Raw genomic sequence first — 14,870 nt, 5'->3', positions numbered from 1 at the left:
CTATGACCCACTGACTGACTCACACCACGGTGGTCTTTGATGTTGACTGGTGATCCATGTTCAAGTAGAGATTCCATCGTGTTGCAGTGACCTTCAGATGATGCATGGCACAGAGGTGTCCAGCGACGGTTGTCTCTGTGGCATTCAGAACAATGTGACATGTCCGACCGAGCTATGCCAGTGTACAGGTGCTTTTAACCATTTGGGCCAAGGTTTGTGGGTACACACTTCAGCGGTGCGTACAGACCATGCAATACCCAATCTGCGAACAGCATGCTGTTTCGTCCTTTGTGGACTCATCAGCGCAGCACAGAGGAAATGAGGCCAAACCTGATAGCAATGAAAAAATAAATTTTCCAAGGCCAGATTTAAACCATGCAAAATTCATGCCAGTTGCACTTGCCGAGAATGCTACAAGTATACCTACATCACAGGACTACCTTATCAGCTAATTTTAAGTGTTAAGAAGTCGTGCCGAGCTAGAACAGACACCAAGCATAGCCATTGTACAGCATAGGGCTTTGTACTTGTAGCTAGAACCTGTTCATTGCAATAGTTACACCGTCCTCTGTTGACATAGGTGTGCTATCAGGTAGCGACTTTACCTGGCAGACACATCAGCACCAAGGTCCATCAAGAGCTCACACAGGCGCTGATGTCCGTTGATAGCAGCAAGGTGGAGCGGAGTCCTTCCCTGATCATCAATGTCATTCACATTTGTTGGTGTACTCTCCACAAGAAACTTGGTAGTGCGATACTTGCCTTCGCTGAAGAGCAATGCGAACATGGCATAGCAACAATGTACATTGTATAACAGATGACCACTGCCTTTGATTGATCTTAACCTGTGGGTACAGCTCACACGGTGTTACTACACGTGAGGCCACGACACAGGAAAAGAAAACTTCTGATAAATCCACCTAGTGGCACCTACACATAATATTATAAAATTCCAGTCACATCTGGCTGCGGCCAACTTTCTGTCTATTTCTCTGTGTCTGCAAGTATACAAGCTTGTATGTGGAGCGAGAAAGCCTCTGATAAATCCACCTACACATTCTACAATTGCAGCAGCGTACACTGCAGGAAACATTCCTGTTAGGAGTGCAGCTCACCTAGCAGACCAGTGCAGCGGTATTCTCTCATGCTCATCACGGGCTGTCATGTCACAGTGATGCTCACCCAGCAGCTGACAAATCTGTAGCAAAACACACATCCATTTGTTAAGCAACCAAGCACTCTCATCACTTTCATACTGGACCCATACAGTCTCCCAACAAGATTCATAGTCTAATCCTTACCCACAGGTCTAATCCTTACCCATAGGTCTTTACAAGTCTAATCCTTACCCATAGGTCTTTATAATCCTTACCCATAGGTATAATCCTTACCCATAGGTCTAATCCTTACCCATCGGTCTAATCCTTACCCACAGGTCTAATCCTTACCCATAGGTCTTTGTCTAATCCTTACCCATAGTCTAATCCTTACCCATAGGTCTTTACAAGTCTAATCCTTATCCATAGGTCTTTACAATATGCAGCCGCGTGACTGCTAATTCATGCCATGGCAGTGCTTACCTTGAAGAAACCCTTTCTCGCTGCCAAGTGCAGGGCAGTTGACTCATCTCGGTCCACAGAGTTGAGAATATCCTTCCCACCAAGCTAAATGCAGCAAAAAAATTGTCAACAGCTAGCCTTGGTTGGAAACATTCTGAATATAAGGAGGATTGCACAGTTTATACTCTCCACGGAACGCACACAAAGAGAAATACAGATAGATGGACAGGCAACAGACAGGCAGACAGACAGGCAGACAGACAGGCAGATAGACAGATATACAGGCAGGCGTAGATGCACATGTAGACGGACAGGCGGATGCATTACGTGTACTTGTAGACAAGAGCCCAAAGCTGAAGTCCACACGCTGATCGACGGTGTATCATCAGTGGAAGAGTCCCCATTCACAGGCAATACAGTTATGGTACCTACCTACATGGGCGACAAACTACCTCAGCTGCAGTTTCCTACTGTACCAGATATTGGAATACGTGGAGAAGTCAAGCGGCCTCGGTGTGCTGGCCTTGCAGCCGCTAGCACTGCTAGTCCATTCTTACAGTGTGTGCATGAACTACAGACTCAGTGCATGCACGCGCTAAAAGCATTATGGGCACCCGGCCCCTGTCATCCCAACCGATTTCAATGTCCACGGCAATAGCTTCTTTACCGACCTTCAAGGATGTTTCCACAGCTTTGATTTCATGGTTGATGACAGCAAGGTGCAGGCATGTCCTGTCGCAGGCATCACGTGCTTGAATGGCTGCATGGAATCGGTGTAGAGCCGTCATGATGGATACGTGCCCATGTGAAGCAGCCACCAACAGTGGAGTCTTGCCATTGGCGTCGTGAGCATCCACTTTGGTGTTCTCCTGCAGCATATTGCAAATTACACAAGTGAAACCTACTGGACAATGCGATAACACATTCTAAGCAACTGCCCATCTCTCATTTAAACACATCCGTCCAGTGCAATTCATGCACACGCACACACGCACATCAGGGGGCTTGCACATGCACGCGCATGCGCGCGTGCACACACACACACACCTAGTATTTGCTTCTGGATTGGAATTCCATGTGCTCATATTGGTTGAACCCAACCCAAAAGTGACTAGTGGTTAATAGAGGTCTAACAGGACTAGCGTGCTGCACTACAGGTTCAGTGACTAGCATCTATGTAGATTCTATATTTATGCCAAGGTGTACATGCCGATAGCCATGCTGAAGAGCCACTGTGCAGGGAGAGAATGTAGTGAACACGGAGTAACACAATGTATTAGGCAAGGATAAGCAGTAGCATTCGGCCGTGTACAGATGTTTTTTGAGTGGTGGTTGATGGAAGAGAAAAACAACCGTAAATGTTTCTTATGATATTGACCCTGCGAAAGAATATGCACCTACACCTTGTGAAAGGAGAAAGTTGACAATGCCCAGTCGGTTGAACTTGGTGGCCCTGGTACAATACAAAAGAGAAAAAGAAACAATTTTCGTACAGGACTGGGGTATCCATGCTGTATACAGCAGGGTTCTAGCCAGGTCAGAATAGTAGGGGGGGGGGGGGGCAAGGAAAACAGTTACCCCGGAACCCATTTTTCCATTTTCACAATAAGTTAACCGTCGTGCAATGCGAAATGCAACGAACGGGCCGAACACCTGACTTCACCCTAGACAAAGGTTCCTTTATGGACCCTCAAGTACCGACTATCAACTGCATTTTTGTTCAATGGCATGAAAAAACGCAAAAATCGGAAAATGAGTTGGGGGCGGCACTTTTTCACAGGGGGCATGCAAACAGAGTAGCCCCTCCCCCCCCCCCCTGGCTAGAACCCTGTACAGTAAAAACCTGTCAAGGCGACCACCCGGATAAGGCCACCACCTGTCCTAGAAGACCATTGCAGCCTGGACCAAGGGATGCTATTTCCAGCCAAATGACCCTGGATAAGTAGACCACCTGATCACATTGTGAAAGTCCCTTGAGCGGTTGTCTTAGACAGGTTTCACTCTACTGTGCTGAGCCTGCAGCCTTGTGTGTGCCACAACCAAAAGAAAAAGAAAGTTGATGTCCACATACATGTACCTGTGTAGTGGTGTCATCCTCTCGAAATCGGGGCTATTCAGCTTGGCGCCACCAGCTGCCAACATCTTGACCACCTCTTCATGACCATTCACTGCTGCCAGGTGCAGTGGGGTTGCAAAGAACGACTGCACACATTCACGTGATATCCATCAGAACTAAACGTGATCATTATGGACTTCAAATTATTATTAGTTGGCAAGAAGAGTATTTCTTGGCTCACTGCACTCTTAGTTGAGAATACTTACTACTACATAATATTATGTTAAGGATCAGGTATTGCACAGCATAATAAACATGAGCAACACATGAAAAAAGACAAAGAACACTAAGATGCACACATGCCCACACACAGTTTAAGGTGAGGTGAAATATAATGCAATGCTATGCGTTCACTGTTTCAACTAATAGTACACACACACACACACACACACACACACACACACACACACACACACACACACACACACACACACACAAACACACACACACACACATACACATACACACACACACACACACACACACACACACACACACACACACACACACACATGCACCAGTACACAGATATATGGTTGTCATATGGCTTACATTGTGAGCATTGATGTCAGCAAGTTCCTGGAGGCACAGTTGAACAACCTGCGACCAGTAAAGCAAGAACAACAACCAGTGAAGGTTACCCAGAGTCGTTCATTACAGGAGCCTGGGAAACAGACAATACCGAGCCAAGGGTCTGGGACCATAATGATAATTGCAAGACGACTAACAAGGTCGGTCTAGGCAGCTAACTGTAAGACCACATAATTATTGTAACGCCAATTAAAGTTAACGATATCCAAATTTAGGTTGGTTAGCGAGGTGAAATGTTAACGAATTCTGACTATCAAAACCATGCATGGCTGTACATGTATGAAGGATAACTGCTGATCTTGCTTGCATGCATTGGTCTAATACTGATGACTGTGGTGTCATGTATTTAGAGTCTAGTGCACGGTATTGCTTTGTGGTACAAGTATTACATTGTTCATGATATTCGTTACAACAGTGTATGCTCTGCGTAGATAAGTAGATTGGGTTGCAAGGATAGCATGTTAGAAATAATTGATTGGAACATCTGGGCCGCTCAATTACGTTAAGAGCACACTCTCATCATTGTTAACAACATTGTTGATCATACGGGTCAGATCCTAGTGTTTACCTAGTCATGTAATTTCTCGTGCTGCTGTGTTCAGCTGGTTGGACTACTCTAATAGTAATACCTTAATTACTAGCCTTCGATAGCACGTGCGAGTGCGGGCTTTTGCTGCGCAACTGGTATACCCCACAGTGTATTTAGAATAGTCTTCAATAATAATCTAGTTCAGTGAGTTTCACTACTTCCTAGAACCAGTACAAGAAACACCAGGTCCTGAGATTGTGCGGTGGGCGTGCGTGTACGTGCCGTAGAAGAGTCTGATGGTCTTTCCCCTTCATGTACATCGTTTTGCATATAACGATATCAAAATTTAACGAACTGTTTAAAATGCGTCAAGACGTTAGAATTAAGTGTCCGTTAATATCAGTGATCTTACGGTATGAGTCCATTAGCAAAACCGCGTTATGCACTTATGCAGTTATGCACAGAAGGGTAAACCCTCTCTGCAAACCACTTAGAATGCTGCGGGAGATTGACCTGCCTGCTGCCTGGTGTAAAGCTACAAATACTACACACGCTCTTCACTACGTGCATTTGGTAAACACAGCTATAGGACAGTGATAGTACAATGCAGTCATGCATGGCCATTTCGGTTAGGGATTCAACTGCATACTGCAGCACACATGCCTGGGTATGCCCATTCTGGGCAGCAAGGTGTAGACAAGTGTTGCCTTCATTGTCTCGGTCAGCCATCATTTGCCGTCGCTGTGACTCGGGATCTAGATAATCCAGCAACAATGTGCACATACCAGAGTGACATCATACATGACCATGCTGCATGGATAATGATGTCATGCATGTACATGCTGCATGGTTAATGACATCATACATGTACGCGCTGCATGGATAATGACACCATACGTGTACATGCTGCATGGATAGTGACATCATACATGTACGCACTGCATGGATAACGACATCATACATGTACATGCTGCATGGATAATGACATCATACATGAACATGCTGCATGGATAATGACATCATACATGTTCACGCTGCATGGATTATGTCATAATCGCTTTATTGGCATCATCATGACTAGTTTTATAGCCTCAGCACCCCAGAAAGTACAGGGTCATTTACAACCTTGCCGAGTCTACGTCATGCGCTCCCTCCCCCCCCCTACTCCGACTGTCACCGCAGGTATGCTCTTATTACGATAAGGTTCCAGAGAGGAAGCAGATATAACAATTTGGAAATGCTGGGGGTATATTATGTACATGCATAGCTCTCTATCCAGGAGGCATTCCGTGCACAGAATTCACGTATCCAGGAGGCATTCAGTGCACAGAATTCACGTATCCAGGAGGCATTCAGTGCACAGAATTCACGTATCCAGGAGGCATTCAGTGCACAGAATTCACTGCACGCTGCACATGAGGTCCGCAGGCCAACAGCTGAAGCTTACCAAAGATCTTGTTCTTCAGAATTATCTTGAGAACAGATACGAAGCCTTCCTTTGCAGCCAGATGGTATGGCGTTTCCTTGTTGTTGTTCTTGTGAAGAGGACTGGCACCATGTTCAAGCTGACAAACACAAATGAGACCCGAATACAATCTTAGGCAACAAGAGCAGAATCATTGAAATCTACTGTGATAAATTTATCCATGCGCACATGATCTATCCATGGCTATCCATGGGAGTACGGTAAAATCACAATGAAATCCAGAGCTGCTCACCAGAAAATTAGCGACTTCCGCGTTTCCCGACATGCATGAGTGATGGAGTGCCGTATTGCCATGGAAATCAGGTGACTCTATGTGTAGAGCACCACTCTTGTTCAACTCCTGTTCAAGAAAAGAAAGATACGCCCAAGTACTGCCAGGAAGCCAAAGTTTCCAAAGGTATCAACCATCCCCCAATTCAATCAAGCTATGAAAATCAGAGCTCGCACAACTTCAAGACACATAACCGTATTGTTAGCAGCCCGGCGGTCCGGCCAGCAACGTTCCATTTGCAAACATCTGATGGCTCAATATGCATGTGCATGTGTGTGCATGTGTGTGCATGTGTGTGCATGTGTGTGCATGTGTGTGCATGTGTGTGCATGTGCACAGTGCATGGCCCTACTACTACCGTTCTAGCACAGTTATCAGCTATCAGCCAGTCATCAGCCAGTATGTATTCGAGGAAAGTGGCCTGTCGATCTTGGAACCCCACCGCAATGAAGGAAGGTTGCCCTCCCCAAATGTCTGTTTGGGAAGAAAGCTGTTATAGAGTGTGCCTTTTAGCCAACCTGATTTTTTTAATACATTTAGTTGGCTGGATTAGAGCGAGTCATCTGACTTGGCATTTTGCTACTTTTGCCATAATGGTGCTAACAACGAGGGCAAACTCAAGTCAACTTCAAAGGGTGCTGTTTTCATATTGACAGGGTCTCACAAACTAGAAGGACGCAACTGAAGCAATCAAGAAGCATGAAGATCAAAGTGATGATCACAGTATGATTGATCACTCTATCCCACAGTACTTCTGATGTTGGTGAGCTACTGTCAACAACCCATGACAAGAAGAAATGAGAACATCGTAAGATGAATACATATTCATAATCTCCAAAAGATGCTAGGAACAAAACGCACTGGAAACAAAAGCACAGAGATCTGAGTACCCACATTCTTGGTCTTCACTTATCACAAAGATGTTCTGCTCTACATCCATGCAAAGAAATCATGTGTAATGTGTACGGGGAATTGCCCGCTTCAAATTGGGTAGTTTTCTCCTACGACCTACTTCGGTACGCAGCAGATCTGTACGACGTATGCACTGCGGCCAACTACCCTTCAATTTGGGTATTGTTGCTATTGCTGTCTATGCCTCTGTGTATGCCAGTATACCGGTATGTGGAGCGAGAACCATAGTACGCTAGCCATATCCCTTACACTATATATTTACATTGAAATACCGTGGATTCAATGACAATGTGCATTGTACATGTGGTATGGGATGTTCTGCATGTACTTTAGTTCTGTCATTATTCATTGGTGTCGGTGCTTGTGGTGGTGGTGGTGGTCACTGTGGCATACCTTCAGCACTGCGGAATGTCCACGGCGTGCAGCCACATGAGATGGCAGCATGCCGTACATGTCCGGCAGGTCAGTTCTGGCACCCGGGTGCTGACAAAGAATGCCCACCACGTCTGGACGGTTACACTTGGCAGCTAGAAACAGTGGAGTACGCTCTTCATCTCCTTGGATGTTGGCATCTGGCAGACACAGCAATACCAATTTCAATACCAATTTCCACATTACTTGTTAACGGCTTAGAGAACACAATATGTTCAACGCATAAATGCCGGTGTCAGCTGGTCCTAGCAAAGATCCGGTATTAGGTAGTTCTGTGTGTAGCAGGGAAGGCTCCTAATCGTTCCGGGCGGCACCTTGCATGCAGATGTGACAAAGAACTGAGGCTGCTGGCCAGGGCTCACACATGCCACGCCCAGCTGGATGAACTGAGGAAACTAGCGGGTGATCACAAGGAATGGAAGATCATTTCAGGAACGTCAAAACGCTGTATTCGGCAATTACACCGATTGGACAAAGAAAGCTAGGTAACAAGAGTGCAAGCACACGTGTGCTACCTGCTCTACATATCAATGATCGTTATTATGCAGCAGGGATTCAGGGATTCAGTTGGGCAATACTAATGTGACAACATTTCCAAAATACCGTGAAGTCGTGTATAAAAGCACACTTATAATTACGACTTTTTGGGGAAATTTTGCAGGCTTCTATTACTGTATGAGACAGGCTTCTATACAAGACATGTTCTATGAGTAGTATGTATAAAGCCGGTTTGATGGTTGGGCCATCCCCCCAGCCCTCAAAAATGGGGTACTATTGATTCTATGTGTATCAACACTAAAACCAGGCTTATGTGCCAACAGTGCATCTCAAAAAATCAGGCTTGTATTCAAACAGGCTTCTAAATGAGACAGGCTTTTATCATACACACAAGACACTACGGTAGACGTACGGATAGAAAATCCTTGCAAACCCTAGGTGACCCTGGGTTGTAATACGGCACCATGTGCTAAAAGCATGCCCCTAAGCCGCTGTACACTTAGATTCAAGGGGGGAGGGAGGGGGGGGGGGGGCAGTACAGACTATCACACTACCCACAGTATAGTGCATGCTGTTGTTCAAATGGGTGGAAAGGTACAGCATACTACATGTTTTACGACTACCCCGGTGTGTTGTAGGCAAAATACAATTCACGGCAGGAAAGCTGGCTCAAACTCACCCGCTCCGTTATCAAGCAGCATCTTCACGCACTCAATGTGATTACCACGTGCAGCATAATGCAGTGGAGCGTAGCTGTTGCCATCAAGGGAGTTGGTCGTGTTCATGGGTGATGTATCCAGTATGTGTGTCAGCTCCATTACCATCCCATCACGTGCTGCCTGTTGCAGCGCACCATCAGCCACATGCCAATGTACATGCCAACACCGTGAATAACACACACACACACACACACACACACACACACACACACACACACACACACACACACACACAGGATACAAAACAATGCCACAGCAATCAGTTGCATAACAATGCAAATGATTGTGACTCACAGATCTCAACATGAGTTGATACCCAACGAAGCACAAACTTTGACGCCGCATGACATACTAGAGATTTGAAACAAATGCTCGATGAAGGGAGTGAAGGTAACTATTCCAAGTACCGTATTTACCCTATTATCAGTTGCACTTGATTATAAGTCGCAACCCATTTTCAGTTCTGAACCAAATTGTATCAATGCATTCACATAAGTATGAAGTCACATTCGATTGTAAGTCGCAACCCCTACTTTGATCTTCAAGTTTAGTGTAAAAGGTGCAACTTACATTGGGGAAATATGGTACATGAATAATATTAGGATACCTCAACTCTTAACGCTCAGAATACAGTCTCTTCGCTACACACGTCATTTGAACTTTTCACCAAATTTTCGGGCATGGCCCATCAGGGAAAAACAGAAAAGCTTATGCGAACAAACAACGGATTGAGTAGATATGCAAAGAGGTGCTGTAGGAAAGTGCTGAGAAGAGTGTGGAAAAGAAAGTGTGCAATACACGCGTGTATAATGTATGTGTAGAGAGTAGCGGTACTGGTGCAAGGACGTAAGGTGGTGGGAGAGAGGGAGAGAAGTGGAGGGCTGTGTGTGTGTGTGTGTTAGTATGCTAGTGTCCAAGTGTAAACATGGACGGTGGTTGGAGATGGCTGGCCACAGTGTGAAACTTGATGTTTACTGGTGTTGTGCTGGACTGTGACGTTGCACACAATAATGTTCAGTGTGTATGTGTGTGTGCTACCTGGTGGTGCCATACTTAGCAAAAGTTCATCTTCATCTTTGTCCTCACACGCATGGCTGCAGCTACACTGCATGCATTATTCTCCAGGTAACACAGTCACATTCACTAACACATTTCCGTGGGCACATCTACAGTCGGCACACATGATCAAGTTGATGTTGTCGCATGACTCACGTATGTAAACAATGGCAGGCATATGACATTGTAGTGCAATATCGCTTGTTGGGACGCATCGAATATAGTGATAAAATAGCGGAAAACAAATGGTACGTTATAGCCGATAAAGACTGTATTTTTGAATACTTGAACCATTAGTTATGTTGACGCAATGACTTGTCAAGTTATACAGTGTTGGCCAAAGAAATCCAACCTCATGAATAAAGTAGCGCCGCGTTAGAGAGCACAGACCAGTGTGTGTAGTGCTAGTGCTGCGCAGCGTGAGCGCCCGACAATGCTATTTTATTCATGGCGTTGGATTTCTTTGGCCAGCACTGTAGTTTATGTAATAGTGACATCATCGCCCAGGTGACATCATCGCCCAGGTGACGTGCTGCGGTAATGCCATTATTATGCATAGGCCCAATAGGGTATGTGTGCAGCGCCTTATCATGGTTGTAGTTTTCATGGCCTGTACGTGAGTGTAACCTAGGCGAACGCAAGGCAAACACATGTTTACCTGGTGCAGTGGATCCGACCCAGTGTCGACTGCGTTCCTCAACGCCAGACGAGCGGCGTACATTTGATTAACGAAGAGAGAAGCTTGTGAATGCTTGTGGACAATAGAGCGCATCAGAGGATTTGTTCTCCTTTTCACGGAACTGCTGTCGCCCCTGGCTCCCGGTGGCAGGGTAGTCCTGGGACCTGCAATGGCCACCATTGGATCACCAATAGTCTGTAGTTCAGTGCCGGTGCCACCACCACCACCGCTTCTACCAGCAGTACCGCTATCGGCACCACCATGGCTACTGGCGGGTGACGTGAGCATCTTGCCTAAACGCCGTGAGCCATCCCGCATCATGGCGTACTCGCCGTCTTCCCCACTGGCAGCAACGAAAGCTCTCTCCCTTCCCTTGCCGAAACTGGTGCTCAGGCGTCGACCAATGCCACCGAGACCCGTTGGAGAATCGGAATCATCCCTGTCTACCTCAAACCGAACAAATTCTGACTTCACCTTCGGCTTTGACTTTCTCTCCCTCTCCTCTGCCCCACGCTCCCGACGACTCATGATTATGATTGCAGCTATCGACCTTTTTTTATAGACCTCCTACAGCTGAACAAAGGGAAGCAAAGCGGCTTGCGCCAAGTAACTTAGTTTAGGAGCTCAACCACTAGACTAGAGTTCACAAGGCCAAGGACTAGGTGAATCTACACGTGCGGTGTTGCAACGAGCCTCTCAGCGGCTCTTGTGCCTCATGTCCCTTCATTACTAATGTCTTGCAAGTCTGAACAGCTACAGTATCCTTTTCACAACAAAATCGTTCACACTGTAGCGAAAACAGTCGATGACGCAAACCACCAAACACCAACAGTGACTCAGTTTAGTCACCAAGGTCACTGCATGATTGTAGAAACTAGCATGGCAGTGTAGTACTATTACTACTATGTGGTATGTACAGTCTAGTCTAGTCATGTACAGATGTGATTATTGCACTTCAAAACAGAAGTCTGAGAAGAAGTCTTCCACCGTCCTTGTTGACGTTGTAACATGCTGTCGACTGTCAAACGTTCACTATGTAAGTATGTTTGTACATACATGCAGACTACGTGTATGAGAAAATCTGTGGGTGCAAACCAGGTACCACTCCCCGGATCCCTGGGCCTGGTGCAAACCTGCATGCATAGCGCATAGTCAGGACGCCCCGTTTCTAGCGCGACAAACACCTCCAGAGCACCTAACCTGGCACTTGGCAGCAGCGGGAGTCAGTGTGTCGTGTGAATGCAGATACACTGTACTGAGTCTGAGGGTCGTGGACTGTCACATCCGATCATCTAGTCGCACGCCCGCGCGGGGGACAACAATACCAACTGAGATCGTGCGACTTCGGCGGTACATACTAGTATTACTATTACTCAGTATTAGTCTATTACTAATCCGTAGTAATCGTAGAAGAAGGACTCAGCCTCAGGTATTTGTCGCGCTAGAAACGGAGCGACAATACTTCGTTCGCCAATCTCCACCACCACCCGTCGTCTCACCTGGCTTCAGGTACTACTGTACAGTAGTAGATCATAAGATGATATCTATCTGAAGCCAGGGAACAATACCGTGACGACAATGTCACGATAGATGTACCCATGGCCAATCGGAGTTTCGTTTTTCTGAAGAGGTGGCCTTATCGGCCTCTGCAGAAAAACGAAGCTCCTCGAAACTCCACCTCATCCGATGGGAGTAGAGAGGTGGATTAGTTCCGAAGAGTTTGGCTACGTCACGTAGTAGATCTACGTACGTGGAGATGGTTGATCTGATCGGACGTCATCATCGCCATGACAATTCCACAGAAAAACTCTAAAAACGATAGAAACCGTTCAGATGGGACACTTCAACTGATTTGTTTGAACAGTTGGTGAAGACAATTCGAACGCGGCTAAATGCTGACTTGGATTGAACGGTAAAACTGGAGTTTAGGTACTTGTGTATCTACTGAAAAAGGATGAGCTACTTCTGGACAGCCCGGCATCGGCTGGCCTGTCAAACTGCACGGATAAGCCCTGTGACCATTGATTTGACTGTCTCGGCCAGCACTCTATAATAAATTATGGTACGGTATCTGTGCACCGTATGTGCCAGATACGGTGTGGATATGGAGATTACATGTTAGCCATCTGGCTGGTTTTAACGGTCATTGTTTTCGCCAGGTTTGCTTTGAATTTTTGGCATTTTATATGATTTTTTCGGTTAGATAGATTTCGGTAGATCTTCCAGGTTTCGTGATATTTTCGAAACTTTACTTCAAAATTGATGGATTTTTTTCTGTAAAAATTCCCGATATTTTGCTTAGAGAATTACCGGCAAACTTTGCCTACAAGTCATGATTCAGGCTGTTTTCCCTAGGAAAGGTAGCGAGTATTTTGAAATACACTGTAAACTAAGTACTTGGGCTATTTTGAAGTATTTTCTCTTCTTCTTTCGATTACAATGATTCTTGCTTTTAGTTGCACTAAGTTTTAGATTGCTCAGGAGAACAAGCGAAGAAAAGACTTTGTGACTTGGTTTTCCCATTCTTCATCAATCTCAAAGTAACCCCAAATCTATTAAAAGCAAAGATCATGCTTTTCCCGCGACAGCCGAAATTCCCAACTTACTTCCCGCGGCCAATCGCCGGATATTTGACAAAAAAGGATGTCCATCCATTCCCGTGGGAACTCATGCACCAGCACACCCAAAACAGAACACCTCTTCTACAAAATTTATTTTAACATTTTGGGAAAGCGGAACTGAAAATAGATGTGGTCACTGGTCAAGCGGATGGCACAGGGTATGATTGTCGAATGCAATGCACCATGCATTCGAAGTACCGATCCTGGTGCTCCTTGAACCGCTCACGCCACATAAATTCCACCAAGTATGTGGGAAATAAGGTGTCAGATGTTCCGAACATGCGTTTCAGCTGCCGCTTTGCTCTCATCCACATATTCTCCACGTTGTTGGTATGGACATCGCGGTCATTGGGGTTCACGAAGTTAGCTTCATGAATCACAACATCATGTTGAAAGATGCCCCCATGTATCGTCGAGAGATTGGCATATGCAGCCCATCCATCCGACATGATGCGTGTCCCGGGGAGGAGCCACTGAGCTATTAGGGCAGTCAGTGTTGCTGCCGTGCGATCAGGAACAACTTGCATGATGCAAGTTCCGGTGTCCCTTTCGATTGCACCAAAGACCCAGTGGCCGTCTCGAAGAAAATTATACCAATCAAGGAGTGGCTTCTCCGTCACCTTGTAACACCTTGTAATTTCCTTCTGCGGCTCTTGCTTGGCCCAGAAGACGATGATCTTCATCAATAAATCAAGAGGCAAATGGCTCCGTTGGAAGAATGAGCCAACACGAACGCTCTTGACGTAGCTGTCACGTTGGCATCGCCAACGATATCCATCAATGCCTCCGTTATACACTGAAAAGGTACAGCGTTGATTGCACGTTGGACACACATGAACGTTAGCAATCAAGCCATAACGTGCCACTAGCTCGATTCCACGCCCCTGACAGAACTCGATGATGATGGTGTCAAGGAATACTATCCCCTCGAGCATACCGTTGTAATCCAATACTTCCTCAGGTGGAATAATAAATTTACGGGGAGCGGCCATTTTCAATACTGAAGGGAATTTGAAGTGTTTCAGTTTTGCGGTTAATCAAGAGAAACGAATGAGAAACAATTGAAACTGCTCAGAGTCAACGCAAGTTGCACAGGCTGTTGGGGCCGACAATCGTTCTTATAAGGAGCTGAAGAACCCCTCGGAATCATGGAATCTCCATATCCGTTACGTACATGTACATGATTGTATACATGTACAAGGTGTTAGATACATATCTAAACCTTGTTCTAGTTTACACATGTTGAATTATTGTTGTATTGTTATTGTTGTTGCTTTGTTTGTTTCACTCTGTTAAACCAACAACATGACTGTACATGTACACGGTATGGATATGGAGATTCCATGAGACAGGCCAGAGAGTCGTAAAATACCGGGTATTTTACGACTCCCTTAGTCAGGC

General features: G+C 45.7%; 1 protein-coding gene across 1 annotated transcript in view; it reads right to left on the bottom strand.

The window, feature by feature from the left end:
• LOC135824417 (transient receptor potential cation channel subfamily A member 1-like) overlaps positions 1-11,648 on the bottom strand; it is a 49,164-nt gene extending 37,516 nt beyond the window's left edge. The window contains exons 1-14 of the mRNA XM_065337154.1: positions 10,828-11,648; positions 9,074-9,233; positions 7,858-8,036; positions 6,514-6,621; positions 6,243-6,360; positions 5,459-5,550; positions 4,228-4,275; positions 3,637-3,761; positions 2,961-3,012; positions 2,231-2,428; positions 1,581-1,664; positions 1,116-1,198; positions 606-767; positions 24-135 (exon numbers count right to left, since the gene is read on the bottom strand). Coding sequence (XP_065193226.1) covers positions 24-135; positions 606-767; positions 1,116-1,198; positions 1,581-1,664; positions 2,231-2,428; positions 2,961-3,012; positions 3,637-3,761; positions 4,228-4,275; positions 5,459-5,550; positions 6,243-6,360; positions 6,514-6,621; positions 7,858-8,036; positions 9,074-9,233; positions 10,828-11,376 — 2,070 coding nt within the window. The 5' untranslated portion in view covers positions 11,377-11,648. The remainder of the gene's footprint in view (positions 1-23; positions 136-605; positions 768-1,115; positions 1,199-1,580; positions 1,665-2,230; positions 2,429-2,960; positions 3,013-3,636; positions 3,762-4,227; positions 4,276-5,458; positions 5,551-6,242; positions 6,361-6,513; positions 6,622-7,857; positions 8,037-9,073; positions 9,234-10,827) is intronic.
• Between the last annotated feature and the right edge of the window lie 3,222 nt (positions 11,649-14,870).

This window comes from Sycon ciliatum, chromosome 1, assembly GCF_964019385.1.
Source record: "Sycon ciliatum chromosome 1, ocSycCili1.1, whole genome shotgun sequence".
Lineage (NCBI taxonomy): Eukaryota > Metazoa > Porifera > Calcarea > Leucosolenida > Sycettidae > Sycon > Sycon ciliatum.
This window is presented reverse-complemented; position numbering and strand designations above follow the sequence as displayed.